Source organism: Calliopsis andreniformis, chromosome 3, assembly GCF_051401765.1.
Source record: "Calliopsis andreniformis isolate RMS-2024a chromosome 3, iyCalAndr_principal, whole genome shotgun sequence".
Classification (NCBI taxonomy): Eukaryota; Metazoa; Arthropoda; class Insecta; order Hymenoptera; family Andrenidae; genus Calliopsis; species Calliopsis andreniformis.
The window spans coordinates 4917127-4939998 of NC_135064.1; the positions used below are offsets into that span (position 1 = coordinate 4917127).

General features: G+C 30.8%; 3 protein-coding genes across 6 annotated transcripts in view; all 3 read right to left on the minus strand.

The window, feature by feature from the left end:
* Positions 1 to 371: 371 nt before the first annotated feature.
* On the minus strand, positions 372 to 2388 carry LOC143188997 (zinc finger HIT domain-containing protein 2). The gene is made up of 5 exons (XM_076393583.1): positions 2251 to 2388; positions 1710 to 2004; positions 1342 to 1602; positions 817 to 1020; positions 372 to 732 (listed from the first exon to the last, which is right to left on the minus strand). Exons 1-5 carry the CDS (start codon positions 2313 to 2315, stop codon positions 421 to 423), a joined length of 1137 nt encoding a protein of 378 aa, XP_076249698.1. The 5' UTR covers positions 2316 to 2388; the 3' UTR covers positions 372 to 420.
* A 146-nt stretch (positions 2389 to 2534) lies between these two features.
* LOC143188998 (uncharacterized) lies at positions 2535 to 3354 on the minus strand. The gene is made up of 3 exons (XM_076393584.1): positions 3198 to 3354; positions 2970 to 3111; positions 2535 to 2885 (listed from the first exon to the last, which is right to left on the minus strand). The coding sequence occupies exons 1-3, from the start codon at positions 3352 to 3354 to the stop codon at positions 2561 to 2563; spliced, it is 624 nt and encodes a 207-aa protein (XP_076249699.1). The 3' UTR covers positions 2535 to 2560.
* A 7235-nt stretch (positions 3355 to 10589) lies between these two features.
* The window catches only part of Ih (hyperpolarization activated cyclic nucleotide gated potassium channel Ih), a 283219-nt gene continuing 270936 nt past the window's right edge, over positions 10590 to 22872 (minus strand). For 2 of the 4 annotated variants that reach the window (XM_076393039.1, XM_076393036.1), the window contains 7 exons: positions 22454 to 22603; positions 20680 to 20898; positions 19430 to 19576; positions 19239 to 19356; positions 17963 to 18251; positions 15192 to 15327; positions 10591 to 12606 (listed from right to left, as the gene is read on the minus strand). In XM_076393039.1, the coding sequence (XP_076249154.1) occupies positions 12460 to 12606; positions 15192 to 15327; positions 17963 to 18251; positions 19239 to 19356; positions 19430 to 19576; positions 20680 to 20898; positions 22454 to 22603 (1206 nt within the window). In that variant the 3' untranslated portion in view covers positions 10591 to 12459. Of the gene's footprint in view, positions 12607 to 15191; positions 15328 to 17962; positions 18252 to 19238; positions 19357 to 19429; positions 19577 to 20679; positions 20899 to 22453; positions 22604 to 22872 lie in introns of all 4 variants that reach the window. The other 2 variants (XM_076393040.1, XM_076393038.1) reach the window with 2 other exon arrangements.

The following is a 22872-nucleotide window of genomic DNA, read 5'->3' on the forward strand; positions in this document are numbered from 1 at the left end:
GATCCTGGACATTGCAATTTAAATACAAACCATTTACTATTGTTAATGCATCTACATACAAGCAAATATGAAAGTATAAATAAATGAAAGATTCGAGATATGTTAGACGATTTTGGTAAGTATATATATTCATTTTCAATTTTATTTCATTCCAAAATTCGAAAGTTAATCAAAGCTACGTAATCAAACCTAAGAGAATCGAGTAGACACAGTCCTCGCTGATTATACTTATAACTCCACTACTTGTTACCAAAAATGAGTTTACAAAGAATATAAAACACCTTTCTAAGATTAATTTTCATATTAACATTTTGTATTTGTTTTGCCTAAAAGTGATACAGATGGTAAAGAGTACACATGAAATATTAGAAAAAACTTCATTTATTTACAATCGTTTATATTTTCATATAAATATGAATCTTATACTCGTGAACCTTTACACCAGGATAAATAATATTCTAATTTTTTGCAATACAAAAGAAGAGTCTTTTTCGATAAATTTGTATAATCCGTATTGTATCTTTGCGCAAATTTTTTTGAAAATTCTTTACTTTCTGGTTTATTTTTGTACTTAGATAGTTCTTTTTTAGCTGTTGTTAGTAATCTATGTAGTTCAGAAAGAGCAATACTTATGTAAAAATATTTATTTTCCTGTCCTGGTCCTTGCATTATCATGTCTCCAGCTTTCTTAAAAGCTAATACAGTTTGTTCATCTTGTGGTAACCAATTACACTAAAAATGACAGCAATATTAAACCCTTTTTAAAGGTGTATATGAAATAATAAAAATAGAATTGTGTAATTAAGTAATATTTACATTGACAACATTGTTTATAACAGAAGCTATTGCTGACTCAGCATTATCATAATTGTTGTTCAATTTCATATTATCGCAGAGATCAAGAAAAATAATTGTAGCTTCTAAAGGACAATTTAAATAATCACCATTGTAGTAGTTTGCTATATATGTATATGCATAGATTACATTTGTTATGTTGAACTGAACATTTGGAGAGGCTTTCTGTAAGAAAGTAAAGTATTACTTTTATTTATTCAGTTTTAAATAAATTTCTTATATTCATGGTTGTAAAAGTAATATAATGTGTTTCACTTTTGAAAAACTTGAGCGTATATTCTAATTTTAGAAGATAGAATATGTGTTTAGCAGAAGAAAATTGAATGGAAAAAGCTTTTTCTTTAAAGACCAGAATATAAAACATGTCTGAAATACAAAACAGATATTCAAAATTCAAAGTTAATATTTTAAAGGTAAAGACATGTGCTGTAATCATAGATATTAGAAGATATCTAGTTCTATTCAATGTATCATTTTACTGGTAACCTGTAACTCGTTGAATAGTGGAACTTGAACTAAAGCTGGGAATTCATTTGTTTCTTTATCGCTCTGTTGACTCATATCCTGTATAAGTTTCCTGTTAACATGATAAGTCCACCATGGAATCCATTCAGGCAGCAACTTTTCTATTTCACCATTTTTTAGTAAAGCTTCAAACTGTTGTTTTTCATCTTCAGTTAATGCAGACCATACTTCGTCTGCATTATCCAAATTTATATTTTGTAGTCGCTGCTCCAAATCTAAAGCCTAAACAATATGTTAACGCAAAATTATTAGAAAAGGAAAGCATTAAATAAAAATAAAAAAGAAATGCTCTCAAGCATGACTAATATATAAATATAGATTTTGGTTACATCTTCTTCGTCATCTGAATCCATCTGTTCTTCTAATTCTTCTTCTTCTTCATTAGTTGTTCCATCAGTTTCTAAATCTACATATTTCAAATCTTGCTCATGTACTCTCCTAAGAATTTCAATCATTTTGTTTCTATCCTCTGGATCTTTTTCCTGAGATTTTAATTCTTCTTCTATACATTGTTTATAGAAACTTTCTGAACATTCTAAGTGAGCTTCTGATTTATAACAATCAATATTACAATATCCTATGCCACATCTTGGACAAGTATATTTACGAGAATGTGTATTGCACCTATAATTGAAAATAGAATGTTAAAAAACGGTAAAAGAAAATTATTTTCCTTAAGATTATTCAAAGAAATAGAAATATATGCATTATATTCTTTAAAATTGCTATATATATATGCATAAAATAACAGAAAAAGTCAATTAAGTTGAAAGAATATATTTTTTATAAATGACAACATGAAATTTTATAAATTTACAATTCAGTAATTGTTTGTAAACATAGATTTTAAGGTTATATCATGATGCGTACAATTCACAAAGATTATTTGTATCTGTCGTGCTAGTTCCAGGAAGATCCATTATTTCCTTGTTCATTTATGTAGAAATTAAATTAATTAATTTATTATTACGTATCAATGCATTAATATAACCAGTTTTAACGATAAGTATTTGCACTTGTTGCGTATTAACCATATCATAAAAGTATTTCAAATTTAATAGGTTAAGTTTCTTTCACTTCATCAATCAGGGAAATAAGAAATTTAAAGATTTCAAACTCTGTATATAAATTCATTTATAAAATACATTTTAAATTAACGAACAGAATCTCAAACTTAATTTTAAGTTTGTTCTAACAAAGTACCATTTTTAAGTCTTTTGTATTTAAATTCAGGTTCCTTTCGCTTATTTGTCCAGGCTTTAGTTTCAGTTTTTGATAGTATCCACTCTGGGCCTACAGCAACTTCTTTGCATTTTAATATATTTAATTTGTCATCCATAGTATTTTTAACTTTTCTTCTTTTTGAAGAATTCTGAAATTCTGCATTTTCTTCATTAGTTGATAAAAATTCTGTTGAAGAATTCAGAAGCTTTATACCAGAACTGTTTTGAATCTCCTCAGTTACGACAGATTCATTTTTATTCTTATCCTTTATTTTGATAGATCTACAAAGAAGTTTTGTCATCATATAAACTAAATCATGAATGAAACATTTATTATAAATTTAATATTATTTTTAAGTTATGTACTTCTCTATTATTTCATTTAATTTCTGCGCAACATAGTTCTGATATGATGGGCTTACTCCAAAATTTTCGAATTTATTTTGTTGTTCCAAGTTTCTTCTCAAGGATTTAATATTTTTTGAATTTTCAGCATGTATTAAATTATCTAAAAAGAAGAAAAACGTGAGTTTGACCGAATAATTTAAACTCTAATGTGGGAAAAGTGAATAATAGCAAGGTTATGACACTTACCATGTTTATTTAGATTGTTAGAAATTTCTGGGTTTTTGGATTGTGCTGAAGAAAAATAGGCATCTTTAAGAAATTGATGATCTGTTGCTTCTCTTAACGCATCTTTCGATATTTCGTCTTCGGAACTTATAGAATCATCGTCGTTGTTGTTTACCATTGTTATCTCGTGTAGGTCAGCAATCAATAATCGAATTTTGAAAATATACTTCTAATAATTTTGTTATTATTTTATATGTATAATTCAAAGATGCAAATAAGAATATAGAATCAGATTTAAATTTAATTAACTTATTGCCGAAATTTGTTTATTAATTAATTATTATAAATTTTGTACAGAATGTGAGTATTTGAAATGTGTGTAAATATGTTCATAAATTGTACAATTGTTTATTAGCAATAATACCATTTGATAGTAATTGAAAACATAAGTTTCGAGTATTTCATAAAAAATTACATTAGGAGCTAATGCAGAAATCTTTTTCATTGTTCATGAAAGTATATATAATTGAAGTAATTAGTAATTTAAATAGAATTATTTAAACTAATAAAAGTAAGTTATTTTGTAATAGTACTTAAAATCTAACGTGAAAGAAGTAATTTGATTTTACTGAAAGTATATTAAAAAATTATGTAAAGAAAAACATGAGAAGACTATGTTATAATAAAAATGTGATGATAAAACTATTCTTAATATGAGAATAAAATAAACAAAGCATACAATATCATATATGCAACTTCCATAAGAGTATTAGCAGTCCTAAATTTTCAATTGTATCTAGTACATCGTTATCAAATATCATTTTATTTTGATTAGCTGCTATTGCATTAAATTTAATATTATGCGAGTAGAAAACAATGATTAAGCAATAATTTTTATGATAGAAAAACTGTTAAAGGAAATAAAAAATATAAAGATGAAGATAATAATGACGAAGAAAGTATGAATACGGAGCTTTTGGAAATATCTTAAACATAAACAATGATATATTTTAAAATATTATAATTATTCTCTGTTCGAGAAGAAAACACTTCGACTAAATTATGTCAACGTGTTAACGATAGTTTAACAAGAATTACAGGCGCAAATTATTTGAATTGTTTCTGACCTATTCGATGCTGGCTCGAAAGGAACAATCGTAGAGACATGTGGTCTAGAAACTAAATGGACGGGCGAAGTTGAATATTGCCAACGATGTTTATGTACACGATAATGATTCGTCCCCTAATAATTCAATCTTAATCTAAATACATTTAATAATATATTCTCACTTTGTATCATCATCTCTTATTTTTTTATTTTAGTGCGCTTCTGAGAGGTTTCATGTACACTGTTTTTTTTTAGTTAATCATTATAACCACTTGCTGCTTGATTTTAAACGATACGTTAAATGTATAAAATATACATGGATCAATATTCGCGAGTACATTTTATACACATAGACGATTTTAAATGTAAGGTATATGTATGTATATGCATATCTTTCTTTTCTTTCGCTACTAACGTATTTTTGATGTGTGCATTGGCTTTTGGCTCATTTGTCAAATTGTTTCTGTCTGTTTGTATATGACATTGCATGTACTTATTATATTTATATATTTACCTTCCTCGTCTCGTATTTCAATGTACAGTAATGTTCTTTTACTAAGGCATTCATTATGGCAAGTATATTTTAAAAGTGCTGATGTCTAAACGCGCGTGAATACTTGTTTTTTTTATTTTTCGTACAGTTTATAAAAGTATATTGGCCAGTTACATAACTCCTAATTAGCCAGCTACGTGTTAAATCACTTAAAAAATGATTCACTCGATAGAAAAAGAACTAATCTGCATTTTCTTTCTCTTTTTATATTAAATTCAATTGCACCTTTATAATTCGCCGTTACTAATTCTTTACTTTCTATTTTGCATGCAACTTTACTTATGCTCATTATTCAATTATCTGTTTTATACCGTTTAATAAAATATAGAATTAACCACAGGCTAAAGAATCGGAAACAAGAAGAAGTATACGTATGCGCTTTGTGAATTATGTATTCCTTTGCTAGCTTCCTTTCTTCTTTTTTTTTTTTAATTTTTTTTATTTTTATCAACGCAGTCAACTTTTAAAACTGTCCATTTTCTTTTTTCATTTCTTTTTGTATACTCCAACATAACGAGTGGAGACTTTCATTATGTGTATATCAAGTTGCAGATGCTGAAAGTTTTAATTAAACCCCTCGCAAAATTAACAACTTGATTTACAATGAACCGTAACTTGCTCGAGTCACGAGCTGGTCTAAATGAAGTATATTTTTGTACACACGCGCGCATATACACTTACATATACGTGAATACACGTGTATTTTTGCAACAGTTATCGCTTAAATGCGCTGGATCACTCTGCAAACAATAGTATAGCGCTTAATGAAGATTAATGTCAGTAACATAATTTGGTAATTCTTCAGTCACTATCTATCAATCAACCCATATTAAAACTAACGTTATTTAATTTACAGAATAATTAATCTATTGTATTTTTCTTTCGATGTAAAATAATTTCCCTACAATTTGATTGCTTTTCAGAATAGAGAGGAAAATAAAAATTGCAGAGTATTCTGTAATTAGAGAATCAATACTATGTAGTCTCAAATATAAATCATGTTCATATTTAAATAAATCTGAAATTATAAGATGTGAGAATGAATAATCTTAAAATGCAAATTCGTTTAAATTTTTTCTACTAATAGTATATTAGATCATCGAATTTCATCAGATAACAGGTTTAGGATTGAATAAAAATACCTATCAATTTTTACAATTGTATGTAATCATTACACAGCAACTTGACTATTCTTCACAGAGCGATAAGAATGATTAATCGATTTTTAAACCTTACGCACTCAATTAATAATCATATGTATACGTTCTTTCTTCGAATAATTCTAATAAATAGTCAGAACTATTGCAAGTTTCAACAAATAAAGTGAAGTTTGAAAATAGTTGTGAGAGTGGATGTATTGAGTGCGAAAAGATAAATACGAATACAGAACTCAAGAATCGAACAATAGTTATAATTCCTTTGTTTCATTTTTATCTTGTTCATTAATCGCTTTACAATTATACTGCGTCTCGAACTAGCATCTATGAGTTTAAGTTGCTACTATACTTGCTTGGGGCTGTGCTTTCAATTTACATTGGATAACTAATTCACCGCTCTTTAAAATTGGTAACAAACTTAGCGAACAATATCTATTAGAAAAACGTCAAGAGATTCGTACCAGCGCTTGCATAGCATACATACAGATTCATACAATAAGCGCGATAATATACACGCTTATAGTGTGAATTTTGTAGAAAACTCTTTCGTAGAAAATTGACGCTAGGGTAGTTATTTTCTCTCTCTCGCTCTCTCTCTCTCTCTCTCTCTCTCTCTCTCTCTCGCGCTCGTTCGCTTTCGCTCGTGCTCTCTTTCGCGCGCTCTCTCGTTCTTTCTCTCGTTTTCTTATATTTTTGTTTACAAGGCGTTACTACGTAGGTTTTTCATACAACAAAGATGATTTCTACATGGTGTCACACTACTAGATATATTATTAACAAGTATATGTTATTTGTATAGAATAACTATTTCAGATTAAAATATCAAACAAGGAAACTAAAGAGTGACGAAGAAGTAACTCACTTCGGTGGCATTTAAAAATAAGTAAAGTTTGAAATTTTTTCATAAGTAATTAATAAACGAAGAGTTTGAATGTTTTGACAGAATATAAGTAAAATTTTCGGTTTTTATTTTTCAATTTTTAAAGAGCAAATATGTTGTAAAATACAAGTGAAGTTATTTGCTACTCCTTGAATCTTATCTAGATTGTTGACCACTATACCCGATAAAGACTAGGGCTTCGAAAATAAATAATTGAAGAACACATAACAAAGACAACCCTTGTCAATTTTTACCTTTTTTTATAGGAAAACAAAAACAGACTGTGGCGTTTTTCTTTTTTGTTCAATGGATTAACGTTCTTTTTAACAAAATATTGATTACTATAAACGTATGTATTACGGTTTTGATGGGATTGGTTCCATTATGTTGTGAATCTCTTTTCTCATCACTAGAATGTGCTTCCCTTATAAAAATCGTAGGATTTGATAGAGTCTGTTTTTGTTATGAACTCTTAAATTTTTTATTCATAAATTAGACTCTATTGTCTATGATATAGCTAGACGATTTTTTGATATTTCTGTTGTTTATTTCTTTTTTAAGAATACTTAAAATTGATTCCTTGGGGTAGAAAAGTTTTTTTTTAAACTGGCGTCATTTTTGTAGTCATTGAAATTTTTGAAAAATCATATGTTACTGTTATGCGTACTGTATATAATAGACTCTAGTTTATAAGTAAAAAAAAAATTGTTTATTTCAAGGGTCTCAGTCCTTGCCGAATATGGTAATTTCGCAAATACCAATAGTTCTGACACTGTGTTTTCATGTTTTAAAAATTGGAAAAAAGTTGAAAATTTCACTTATATCCTCTATACTTTAGAACTTTTCATTTAGTAATTAGCTATCAAATCAAAATTTCTGACACTAAAAGACAGAAAATTGATAACGGAAATATCGTAACACAATCTCTATTCTATAAAAGTCTCTTCTATAAGATCTACAAGGCAATTCATGTGTTAGTTGTTGATAAAGTCATTTAATATCTTTGATTTCGTTGTTTCAATCAGTTATGGCTTTTAAACAAAAATTACAGTCAGGAAATTTATATTCAATTCTGCTAAACCAATCAGTACGTGTTTATTTGGAATCCAGAAGATGCTGATGATAAACCAGTCTTGTGTCACCCTGTAGAGATCAACAAGAAACACTTGTCAGTATACTGTCTAACAAAGCTTAGCATGCTACTTGGCATTGGACAGTCGCATGTTTCATTATCAACCGTTTTATATCGCGTTTGATCCTTGAAACCGGAAACGGAAGTTAGGTCTACTTTGTTTTCTTTGCTATATTTCAGCTCGACTATATTTCATGTTATGCATTTAGGAGGATTATTGAACTCATAAGCCAGTGGTATTGAGAAGGAAATTTCAAGAGTAACGTGAATTGCGAGATTGGGGGGTAGTAAAGGCTTTCAGGAGCACAGAAATTCTAACTAGTGATGGGCAATTTCTGTACTACAAGTTTCCAAGCGATTTGTTTGTATAAATGTTTGAATCACTTGAAAACTGCAATTCCAAATTTAAAGTACTTAAGAATCTGGAAGATTTTGATAGACCTAATAATTTTAGTAAAGATTAAAATATTTGAAAATCTAGAAACATTTAAGTCTCTTAGAAGCTATAAGAGCAATAGAAATACGAAATGGGAAAGCGATGACAAATTTATAATAGAATTATATACTATGCAAGTAAGAAATTGTGATAATTGTCTTTAAAGAGTGAGAGAACTTCAGCTTAGGAGATTTTAATGTTTCGAGACATTCAATTATTGATTTAGAATAATTAATGACGATTGTGTGATTCTTAAGAATTCCTGATTTTAAATAATCTTTCAATAGATCAGAAGGGTATAATGCCCATCACTAGTGCTACTTAAAACTTATTACATTTGTAATGTAGCAATTCTGCTTTACATTGTCCAGCAAAATTTTATTGTGAACGTTTTCTTAATCGCTCAAAACGAAACTTCTGATATGTAAGATCCGAGATACACATTCATGGCGCAACAGTCTTTTGTTATAATTTTATGTTGTTTTAAGACAATTCTGGCATCATGTTTCCAACTGCAACCGCGAATGACGATCTCGCAATTCATCATCGTCGAGATTGCACGAAAACCAAAGAATATAATGAACGCTTTTGCCATTTAACTGAACTCTGCCCCTCCTCGGATTCATATGGTTGTCACAGATTTACGTACCATTTCCGATTTCTGGACCCCTAATCGTGATCGTTCTTTTCTGCTAAGTCGCAAAACCTATTTCATCGATACAAAAACTATTCGCCTTTGTATGTTATCTTTTTTTTATTTTTGTTAATTACGTCTCACTCTTGTCGCTTAGCAATAACGTGCATCTTGTATAGCGGCATGGTTTTGAAACATTTTCTTTTGCTTTTGTTCAATATATTTCTAATGTTGCTTTTGCATTTTTTTATTCGTAACTTGTTCTGGCTTCTTTTCGGAATGCTATGTAGTTTTCGTTATATGCACAGGTGCTGCATGTACCCATAGCAATATTTACTGTAGCATTTCTTTTCTCAAACTTTGATCGTTTATCAACATTAGCAGACAGTGGTTAAATAGTTGTCTATTAGTTAGCAGTGATAGTAAAGAGAACAACTTCTTTTTCCTTGTTCTTTCTCCATATCTTTTTTCCTTATGAATAATCGCCTTGTTCAGTTTCCTCATTTTCTGAAGTAGTTACCATAATTTATCTTCTTCTTTCTATAATCAGTTACGCGTAAACCTTAGGCCTGAAACCTTGCTGGCAGATTAATCCTAGACCGGTTTTATATGTATAGATTAATCTATAAAAACGTCGATTAAGCGGTCTACGAGTATTCTACCATTGCTGGAATGCTTTTCGACCTCTGGTACGCAAACCATCCTTTCGTCGCTATTACATATTATCATTATCATTATCATTATTAGTATAATTTATATATTTTGGATGAGGTGAGGAGATGTAAAATAATGACAGAAAACTATCTCTCTCTTACATGAAAAATAGGTACTTCTGTTTTCCTCGCATGTGTGTAGGTGTATGTTTACATATGTATATGTATGAAACGCATGTATAATATTTCTAAATTCTTACATGGGTTTATATATATATGTATATATGTATATATGTACATGTGTGCATAATTGCATACGCACAAAGGTGTACACCTTTAACTAGGAAACGAATGGCACGTTTCTTTCACCCACTGTATTTTGTCAGTGAAAAGTGTTAATGTGTATGTTAACATAACAAGTAATATTGCTACTAAATTAGATTTTTGTAGCATTTATATAAAGAAGAGTATTATCATTAACAGATATGACTATTACTTTGTTGTTTAACAGTGAGAATAGTGGTTCCTGAATCTATGAAGGTATAAACTTTTTGAATTACATAGTCAATATTATAGATTTCATTACAAAATTGTGTATAACAAAGTTTGAAATAAAATATATATCATCTGAAGAAGCTAGATATCGACTAAAGATAAAATCAAAAACTGGAAACTCGTCTATTGTTTCTGAAATTAATTTGTAAATTTTAGTTCAGGAACTACTAATCTGATAAGTATTTTACTAAAACTGGAGTTTTTTTTCTGTTATACATACACGTATCAGAAAATTCAACAATTATCTTAAACTTTTAAAGAGACAAAGAATATCACGGCTAAAAGATCATTAACAACTATAAAAATAATACAATTTACTGGATAAATTAGAATTGTTTGGTCAATTGACTTTGAATTTATGATTTGTCTCAAAAATATCAGCCGATTAAAACTTATTAGAAGAAGCTTCGGGAATCGTCATGTAAAACTATTTATAAATGCGGTGTTGTCAGTATTTTATCGTTTTTCGAGTTATCGTTAAAATATTACATAATTTGTTGCAATACGTTATTGACCACTATGTATAATACTTTATATGTATATATGTGTATGCATACAAGTGGCATACGCGTACGTACATATACATGTAATGTATTGATCTGTTTTCATTTACACCTTACTGTTAGTAAACTGCTTAGTTTATGTGGTAGTGGATGTAATAATCATTGCAATGATAATCGTAACAATAATAATAATTTATTACATAATATTTATAGCTTTTTCTTTCTTATAGTACACTGCATTTTTCGCTTCAATAAAAAGATACTTTTCTCGCGTACCACTTAATATTTTCATTCATTGACGTTTTAGTCATGGCAGCCCAAAGAACTCTCAACAAGTTAACATGGTCTTTGGGCCTTTGATTAGACTTTATAATATTTTTTGTAGAATTTTTCTAAATTTTCGTACCTTCATTTTTGTTCCTGTAGCTTGGATTTCGTTCACGTCTCAGGACGGTCTTCCCAAACTCCAATTATTCAATAGAATTTGTATTCACAACTTTATTTTAACATTATCGCTATTCTCTCAAAGCAACTCAAGAGATACTAGAGAATAAAATAGGAGCTATTTCGAAGAAGCGAGATTCAAATGCAGACTTTTTCCATATATCTCTAAATTAAGATTAGTTTTCCATAGCAAAGAAGGAATTATATTCTTGCTTGTTTCATTATGGAATTTTCTTCATCTGATTGCCACCTTCTAATATTGCATGTTTTTCTTTTTCGTCTTTTTCTTCTTCTTCTTCTTTCCTTTGATTACTCGCACAGAACTATTTACGATACAAAGCTAAAGTTAAAACACGTTAACAAACTTATAACTGGATTATTCTCGTCTTACGAGTACGTTTTCGTTTATGTTAGTTGTTAAAAAAGAAAACAAAAGAGAATTCTAGTTGTTCATTTAGATTATACTCTCTCCTTTTCTCTCTCTTTCTTGTTTTTCCTTCCTTTTTTTCTTCTCCCTGAAGTGCGAAACGTCGACTTGCAAAATCACAGAGAATTACGCATCGTTACACTGTTTTGTTCTTAGGATTTATATCTAGTCCACGAGGGGCTACACTCTATAAATTTCTAGGCCTGCTCTTCGTCGTCGTTATGATCTTCATCCATCGACGCGATTTTCTTTTTGTCGTATTCTTGACGCTTTGATCGACATTTCGATGAAGAGACTCGCGGCAGGAAACGACTCCGTGTTCTCCAACCAGTGACGCAGCTTCCGATTCCGTCTTCATGCTGAGAAGTGTATCCTTTTTGTTTTCACTTAAACTCTGATCATAAAAATTCTAGATTGGAGGGCAACCGACGTCCCTTTTTGGCTTTATTCTTTTTGAGTATCTGTTACTATTTATTGCTGACTGTCATCGAATTTTTCACTAAGAAAAATTGTTCCAACGTGTCCCTTAAACTGTGTCACCATTGGAGAATAGGATACTTTGGTTTGTACAATTTTATGCATAGATTCTGGACAGATGTGCCATCAGATTAATACAAGAAGGCGCTAGAAATCGATCACTAAAAGACTACTGGCATGGCATATATTTATGTATAGACTGCTTCTAGAATAGCGTCCAGAATCTAATCTTAAATTGGTTACCAATAATCCTATCGACAGAGAAAACCACTGTCGCGCATAGAGTCGTTAGTATCTCTCTGTATGCTAGTATAACGAGTGTCGTCATTGATACGAGTCTTTGTGGAAAGTGTCGCTCTTGTGGAAAACTCTTCGTCCTTCTCTTGAGAGCTCCTGGCTCGCGAAATTATTTTCAGACTTTGGTCTGGGTAACAAGCAGGTTGGAAGAGTTCTTAATTCCATGCTGTGTACCTGAAATTATGTTTTAAATATAATTATTCAAAAATTATTTTGGACTGAGCATCAAGCAACCATAATATTGATATAGTGATTATATGACATTATACACATATGTATATAAATATACATTTGATATAATTTTGTATCTAACTCTAAAGTGTGCATTACAAATAAAATAATAAAAAACGATATGAAATAAGATTGCAATTCAATAATAGTACATATATACTATTAGTATAAATCAGCGTTTCTCAACCTTTCTGTTGCGTGACCCTATATATTTCTTTGCAATTACACCGTGACCTTATTTTTTTAAGCAACTTTTTATTGTTATTTTTTGTATCTTGAAAAAGTTGCCGCTTGTTGTCTAATGTTTTTTCAGATTTCTTCATACTTTTGTTGTTAGTAACAAATATCGCTCCTTTTTGCGAGTTTTGAAAGAAAAACAGAACACACGGCAACAGAAACAAAGATTGCTTCAATCTGTACGCTTTGTCGCCTAATTCATGTTAAATTCATGTTAAATTTATAGAAACATTTTGTTCACAGTGAAGCAATATAGTTTGAGGAACATTTGACTCTTCTTTCGGTTCCAAAGCAACAATGCGTTAGGCTGCGGTTGCAGTAGGTGCGTTTTCTGACGAATTGATATGTTCTGAGGAATATGTCCGAACTATTTACAGATACAGAGACAAGTTCAGACATATTTGTCCGAATATTAATTCGCCAGAAAGCACATCCACTGTAACCGCAGTCTTAAAATATGCAACGCCAATAGTTGCCAAAAAGTTTCTTGTTCCTTTAATAGAGTCACAGCTTAAGGCTCGTTCAGACCGGTTAAGTTACATGAAATCAAGCTACTTACATTCAAATACCTTGATATTAAGTTTGTGTTCACATAAGTCAAGTTACGTAGATGAATTCAAGCGTGGTAGTACATATTTTACATTTTAAGTAAAGTAACACGTTCACTTCGGTGAAGTTGTCTCAGATCGCTTGCATTTAAGCCACTTGAATTTCAGTAACTTGTTTAATTTGAACAAACCTTCAATATGTTGAAAATTCTAATAGATTGTAGTCACTGTATATTGTATAAATGAATAAAATTATGCATATTTAACAATAACTGCTATGTGTGAAAAGTAACATTCAAGAGAGAAATTCAATTTATAACAAAAATTTAACATAATTTTATTTTTTATTATTTAACTTTAATTATGGAAAAGTATAAGATTAATGACGAAAATCATATCACGGGTTTTTTGCTTTGCTTCAGCGGGTGGAGATACGCTGGTGAAAATTATACAAGGTGGGGCAATAACTTTGACTACCATGACTACCTCCGTTCTTTTTAGAACTATGAAGAAACTTGCCAAATAAAAGTTGTGTAGCAGGGAGAGGGTTATATTATGACAGTAATAATTTTTTTATAGATGGAGAGCTTCCAAAGTTTTGGAGGTAACCTTCTTTTTAAATGGCATACTATATTTTTCTATTCCTACTAAAATAGCAGGTATTTAGATAATTTCAACAACCTCTAAAAAAAGTTCATTCAATAATAGATAACAGGCCAAATCAACGATAAGGGAAATCATCTAAATATTTGCTATTTTATTATGAATAGAAAAATATAGCATGCCATATAAAAAAAGAGGTAATCTTGAAAACTCCGGAAGCTCTCCACCTATAAAAAAATTATTACTGTCATATTATAACTTCCTCCATTTATGGTGGTAAAAGTTATTGTCCTACTTTGTATATACATCACACAATTATAATTGAAGTGAAAATAAGATAAGAAACAACAAAAAATTGAAATGATATCTTTTCCATTTTTTTTTAGATGTAATCTTGAAGAACAATTTTGAATTTCATGATATTTGTCAAATATTACTTTTTAAACGAGTCTAAATGGTCGTCGACAATATATTCAGATTCATTTAATTAAGAAAACCAATTGAATGTATGCTGTGAATACTGATTTCAGATACTAAATTTCAATCGCAAACGGTCAATATGATTGGTAATATCTCTTACATTACCAGTATTGACGTTTGGGTCACAAAAATAAAAATTTTATCGATATTCAATCCTCATTTCTTCAATACCAACTGCACACAATCAATAATAATTAATACTTTTCGCTATTGACAATATTATTGATCATTTATAAGAAACTTCAATATGTCAAAAAGTATAGAATTCATATAATATGTAAAAATATACAAAATATCGACAGTTAAATATATAACAATTGAAACAAAATTTTCATCAGGTTCCATTTTTCTAATTGTGTTTATAAAAGTAGCAATTTGCATAAACAACTGTAGTCTAGTCATGTATATTTTTTCAATTTATGCATATTTCAGTTCTTTCTATTTTCTATTTTCTTTGTCACTTTGTTACCTTAATTCATATATACAGTTAGCTATTGGCTCATGTATTAATGAATAATAATAATAATAATAAAAATAAGACATTAATAATTACTAATTGATTGCATTGTTATTAATAAAGAAGTATCAAGGAAGAAAGAAGAGGTAATGCTTCCCTTGTAAGAAGAATATTAGCTATTATATATATGTAAATATATGTACCGATTCTTCACTAGCGCTGGCATGTGCAGCTTGTTCCGCGAGCGCGTTCACCACAGCGTTTATCGTTTTTGATTCACTGCCAAGATCCTCTTCACGATGAGCTACTAGGTTCGGGTTCTTCCCAATTTTGTTTAACCTATAAGGAAAGTACAATTAAGCGTAGGGAATGTTGCACGGAACACAACCAACGATTATTCACATCGATCGATATACAAACCGTTTAGCAGTACAGGTTTTCCCTAACCAAACACAATTATTCCGCCGCAACTTGCAACAGATTTATATTATTTGTTCTAATACCACTTGCACCGCTAAAGGTTTCACAATGTGAGGTACAAGATTGGGTAAAAGAAGGTCAATAGCTTTGAAATGCATTTCACAGAATCACATTCTATTTCATTTTACGTTTCTTTTGTATATTTATTACTTTATTTACTTAGCAGATTGCTCTAAAATTCATTTATACATATTAGAATGTATCTTTTTTACGACTGAGAAAGCCTGTACACTTCTTGTGCAAAAAATTGGCTAAATGTCAAATTGGCTAAATTTTTGAGATATTGTTGCTTTCATAATACTGATCAAAGGTTTCCATAGGCAGGAGTAAAAAAATACTCAACTTTTTTGGCTACAGAATTCTAAACTGCTCAAATTGTGTATTAAACATAAATCGTTTTTTCAGTACAAAAACACTCACATATCCGCACACAAGAAGAAACATATCGCACGTATATTTGAAAAGTGATACAACTAAAAAACGTATGTTTTTCAGGGGAAGCAAAAACTATTAATGAGCTAAGATGAAAATTATTCATTAGATATATAATATTGACATAAAGAAGAGTAGTTTTACTTAATAAAACTTATCTTACTTGAGTAACTTGTCTGAAAAGTAGTTATGCGTCACTTGCATTTGCATTAGATGATTTTCTTGTCATTATTTAAATAGTTTGTAATTTATATTTGAAGAGTTCTTTAAATAAAGTCTATAATTTTAATGTGTAACTAGTACAATTTTTATAATGAATAAAGGTGTGGTTACGAAACTGATTTGTAGCCTTCATTAAAACATCACGTTTTTCAAGTTGCGTTACTTTTGAAATACACGTGCGTATTTGTATTCGTGCGTACGTGTATGCGCAGAGGCGGAGCTCCTTCTTCCGCTTACGCACCTAAGTTTTAAACTTCCTGAAATGCAATATTTATCAGATGTCCAAAGTTTCAGATATGTTCAAGATGGATCAGAGTGAGTCTGAGATAGATTTTTTGAAGAGGACCCCCTGTCAAGAGTCTAAAACGTGATCAAGTGGTTGGAACTACCTTAGATATAACCTAGACCAAGAAGACACTGTGTTCCGCTGACAAAATGATCCGTGGGATGGCACAGAGACAAGGGAGTCTCTCGTTCTATATTTTGTGAGTGGCCACCGCGGCGAATCGTATGCTAGAGTTCAAAATGTATGTGAGACTGGTCGTGCTCTCTTCCACTCTGATCAATCAGACTTGCATAACTGCCAGGGATCATTTTGTCAGCGAAGCACAGTACATATATGTAAGCAGGAAAATATTTGTTAAGCGATCGTCTATGTCAGAATCAATGTAATCTTAAGAAACAAACTGAAGATTTTTGTAATCATTGCAAAAAGAAATTATAATGACTGAGCGTTTAGTTACATAGACTTGAATATTATAGATTTATATATAGAGCAATAACATAATTCCATAAAAGGAAATTTTAATTTTCTTCTGGATTATGAGAGCGTAACTAAATCTATATTCATACAATAAACAAGGATAAAATAAAATAAAGATTCAGCACTGCAATGATCATTGATGCCTAAAAATTCTAGGAATTTTTAAGAATTGTAACGAAGTGTATCGACAACAACAAACTTCTGATTTGCATTGACAAGTTGTTAGCGTTGTTACAGAATTGTTCCTTACCGCCGATAGCGCAAGTTATAAACATCGATATGCATATAACGACACCGACAATTGTCTGTAGAAATTAGAATCTCGCTTCTGAGGTTGTGCCCATGTAGGCTTTTGATCGGCATTATGATAGCAACAACATATGAATGTAGCCATTTTGACAAAAGCCGTTTTTCCATAAGAAGTGTGAGGGATCTTTTGATAATTGGGTTTGAAGAGAAGTGTGATTCTGCACAGTTACAGCCAAACTAAGAATTCAACTCATTTATAAAGTATGTTATGCAAACTTATCGATACATCACTATGTTGTGAATGTGTCGAGAGTGTAAAAATATTTTGTCGCAATGTCTCATGGTTCTGAATTGTTTTTATCCTAGCACATATTGTTCCACACACAAAACTATTTTGAAGAATAGTCGTGTATCGAACTTCAACTTTAAATCGTATCGAAAAAATATTTGTCAGAACCCTCTCAACTCATTTTGAATGTGTATCTATAGTAGATACACATTGCTTGAGTTAGTGCGCACTTGTTGCAAACTTTCTCCCCCAAAATTCTGCACTGTCACGTACAAGTTTTTTATTATAAAATGCTGAGACAAAGTTTTTCTTGTGTGTGTAAGGTGTATGTAAAACAAGCATATCGAGTCCAAACCAGCACATACAGAGAAATTATATTGATTAATATGTCGAAGAGAAGCAACATGAAATGTTTGGACAATAAGAAAATGACTGAACTTGTTCTGTCGGACAGTACACAATGTTCAACAAAATCAACATGGAAGTGGGAGTGATGATTGACATCTAGTAGCACACCAACTCGATAGAACAAACCTAACCAAAGCTTATACCTCTCGGCGGCAACGCTTTCCATTGTTCTGCGCATTAGTGGATACTGGTCCAACACGGCGTTGAAATGATCCACCGAGAGGCTGAAGAGATTGCAGTAAGTCTCAGCTCGGACTGATGCTACTCTCCTCGCGTTTGTCAACAGGCAGATTTCGCCAAAGTATGAACCATCTGACAGCGAAGTAGCGACTTCCCCATTTGCCATTACAATATCTACTATGCCTTCTTGTATGAAGTACATTTTTGAGCCGATTGTACCTTCCTTAATGATGATATCACCTGAAACGAATATGTACTTTAGTATCACTTACAAAAAAGAATTCATACTAATTATGGGAAAAATTAGGTCCTGGTCAAATTTGATAACTTTCAGATATATTGTAGATTATGATAAGCTGAACAAAAAACATACAGGTCACTGTGGTCGCTGAAGAATGACTAGTGATATAAACTTATTTAAATGTATGAATTTTTTGATTTATTGCTTTCGCTCATTGCTTTAGTTTTTAATAAGTTGTTAAGCAACTAAAATTAAAAATTATTTTTAGGTATATTAGTTTTGGATATTCTGGATATTTAAAAGTACACTTTTTTAACTCTTTCATTGCGGCAGTCGTTTAACCGTGACTAACATGCTAGCAAATTCATACTAGCACTTGCTATTATGAAGAACTTGTATAATAATGTTACACCAGAACAATGTGCATTATCCTTCTTCGACAATACTGAACTCACTAATTCATTCTGTGCAAAGATGAACACAACATCCAGATGCTGAAAATTAACATTTCCATCATTGTTTGATGGGCTCTATACGAGTAACCATTCATCAACAAACTTTGAGTGTGATATATGTTTGATCAGCACATCATAATCTACAGTATACGTGAAAATCATCAACCGTGACTCGATTTTTTCCATAATTAGTGTGCAGTTTTTTAATGCAGTAAACTTTTTTAACATTTAATAAAGCTTGTTTTTTGGGATAGTTTATTAAAATAGATATAGTTATTAAAATTTCAATTTCTGAAATTTTTTAGAACGTATGTAAAATAGATTCTGTTTTATTTGAGTTTTAGAGATTATGCAAGGCTTTTTTAATTTGTGTACAGTACATATGTATTATCTAAAAGGTAATACAGAACTGTAATTTTGAACGAAACCGTTAAATTCAAAAGTAGCATCACTTTGAAATTAGTTCACAAAGCTATGATATGTAATTTTTTACACAGTGCAAGGCTTCTTTATGAGTATAATAATTGATACCTGGTTGGAAGACTTCATATCTGAGTTTAGTAACAACATCCGAGACAAAGTTCGAATCGGCATTGGCAAAGAAGGGCACAGACGCAACCAGCGATCTGCAGTTATAGTTGATCACGTCCTGAAACAGAAAACGAGTATTTAGAAACGCGTATGCATGCAATGATAGATCACAGATTTTTTGGCTAGCGTACTTCTCTTAATTTTTCTGAAAGCTCGCCAAGGATTAATTCTTCATCAAAGAATTTGCCCTGGTAACGATGCTCGAAGTATTCTGTGATCCTCTGTCTCATTTCTCGTGGTAGTTTTCGATAGGCCATGTATTCTTCTACTTGCTTCACCTGGTTTGAGTAAGAATGATTAATTCGTGGTCCTTGAAATAACATTTTTTGTTTTTATTTAGTAAAAATGATAGTTATACTAACATTTCAGTTGTCAAAAGAAGTAGAAATTAATAAAAATGTAGTATTTTTTTAAAAAAGGTTAGTTACTATAAACAAAATAACTTCATTAGAGAACAATAATATTTGATGTACATACATCTCTAATAATAAGTCAGGTGACAGTTATTTTGTGTAAACGAAAACTCTGCAGCAAATATTGCATTTCATATTAGATATGTTTTAATTTTAGTAAAGACCTAAGAGTATACAAAGTGTTCGATTACAGGTGTCAACAATTTTAAGAAATAATTCTCCAGGCTAATGTAAAACGAAAATGAAGACAAACGAAATTGTATTTCAAGCTTCATTTCCGAATTATTAATTGTTGAGAAAAAGCCTAAAATATATGTGAAATATCTGACACGGAGATTTATTCTACTGATTTCGCTGTGTCTGACCTGTCTCCTGCACGTCGCGTCGGGAATAGAATTAGTCCCATGTTAGACACATTTCACACGAATTTTAGATGTTTTTGCAACAATTAATAACTCTGAAACGAAGCTTTAAACGTAGTTTCACCATTTTTTATTTTCGTCCTGTTTTTACATATAGAATCATTTTTTTACACTTTTGCTATCTATTATTGAACAACCTGTATATTTGTAAAACTTGCTTAAATAGCTTATAAAATAATAGTCAAGTGATGATTATGACATAATGAAAAGTAAATAAAAAAAGATTTTTTGATACAACCACAAAACAATTGTAGGAAATGTATAAAGACAGCTTATATTGTTAGAAGAAAGAATCATTGTTAAAATACTGTAACTAAATTTTCATAAGTTTTTGTATAGGTAACACAATAGCTTAATTTTATCTCCAGTGTGAAAAGTATTCATAAAGATAACTTTCATTGAAATTAGGTACACGAATTATATAGGTATATGATAAGACCAATTTAAAAGAAAGATTTTGTTTTCTAGAATAATTTTGGTTATCAAAATAATCGTAATAGGAAAAGTTTCTTTACAGATACTGTTCATTTTTTGAGTGTTAGCTACCTTCTCGCGGTATTGTCTTCTCGAAGAATCGAGAGATTGAATAAGATTTGTTGCATGACCGAGGAAAAGTGCATAACAGGTAGCACCGCTGATCATGCTGAGCATAGTGAGCCACATGTCGGTTAAGGACTGCGGTGGAAACCTTCCATATCCTATGCAAAGCATGTGTGACATGGCTTTGAAAAGGGCCCATGAGTATTGTTCCAGCCAGAATGAGTTCTGTAAAAATGAAAGTAGAATATTGTGATTATGATATTGTTTTTAATATAAGGGAAGAATAGGGACAATTTAGAATAGTAGTCTGACGAGGAAGAAAGGATAAGAAAAACTATGAAAACTGTTCAGAGTTTGTTTAAGGACAACGTTAAGTGTGTAACGTGTGAACTGATCGAAGAGCCTGCAGTCGAAGATCTATGTCGTATAATTGGGAAATTCTCGTCAAAACGAATCAATTTATATCACTTTTAATTTCAAAATCAAATAGTAGGTACAACTCGAAAAATAACCTCTAATATTGCAATTATAAGGTTTGGAAGAGAAGAAACTAGTAGTTATATTGTGTCCTATTAGTTACATTAATGTATTAGTTATATTCATAACTGAAATCATGAATATCTTAAAAAATATTGAGTATCTCAGTATATATATAATGTGCATTTTAGTAGACACGAAATCTATTAGTGTGCAAAGTCTCAACCTAATTGGTGATCCGAAGGTCTTGCACTCTCTTTGTTAGTAACTCAACCTGCTAGATTCAGATTCAAAAACGCAAGAAACGCAAAAACGACCATTTTTTGAGTTGTTCCTATTTCATTTTGGAGTTAGAGAAAGGTTGCCGAGTTTGGACTGGTGCGGTGCCTATGTTGAACCACCAGTGTATCTTGTAGATTTATAAACAATTTGCGCCGTATAAAGCCAATATGTCTGGCTTACAGTGAGTTACAGAAGTATTTGTATCCTTTCAATTGTTAACTTTTAATGATTGCTATTTATTTATAATGCATTTTCTGAAGTTCTCACGAAGAGTATTGTATGTTGCAATAACTAAGCTTTCAAATAAATATTAATTTTATTGCAAAAAAATGTGTCAATGTAACAAAAATAAAGATTTTAGTAAACTTCAACAAAATTCGCGTCACAGGAGCATTTGTACCGAAGAGATGATTCAATTCTAAAGTCAAAATATTTACAAATACACCCTGTCTTACTTTGTATCCTTTTTCTGTGTTGTATAATATACTGTGTTAATTCGCAGTATTGCATTGCCACTGTCAAAATGTGTCGAAAATGAGCCGAAAAGATCTGAATAGCAACACTGTTTCTTATACTTTGATTAAAATTAATTTTTGTTAGCAAAAATTTTGGTGAAGATATAATACTTCTGTAGTTACACTTAAGTGTTAGATATCAAATTAACCCTCCAGTGTACGGGTGAAAAATACTCCTGCCATTGCATGGATAGGGGTCCAGCGATTCACCGTTTTGTCTATATTTGACTAATAAGTACAGTTCCATCGGAAACTATGTTTACATATAAAATGCATATTTATTAATGTTTAAATAAATATTTAATGAAAAAATGAAAACTGATAACCCTCATGGATCCTTTAGATCCAAATCGTACGCTGAAGGTTTAATTTAGAACTAAGGTATAATGAAACGACTAGCTACATATCAGTATCAACCTGAACTGAACTTAGAAAATAATTGAATTCATTAGTGTAATATGTAATCCCCAAGAAGAAATATAAAAGTTAGCGACACGCATACTTACTTGTAACTCATTAATGGCCACCCAGGAGTTACTAGGAAACCCTTGGAGCATAGGGACCAGGAATTGTAGGCAGCCACTCCAATGGCCGATCAGGAGCATCATGCAAATCAGGTTAAAAATCCGCATGAACACCGATGCCATATTCAGGAACTGCCAACAACAACAACAGACGTTTATTCATGTGTCAGGTTTGGCGACCGTGGTGTTGTTCACACTTCGGTTTTAAAAACTTCTCTCGTTATCCAAAGCTCCGGTTGCGTAGTGTACAGCAAATAAGCGAGTGTTGCACAAAAACGCGTTCAAATATTAATTCACTGAGTACATTGTCCAAAAAACACTATCATAGTAAATTGGTTACTCCAAAATCTGAGTTAAGGACCAAATAAACTACCTGACGTTCTAGCGTTCAGACCCAAATC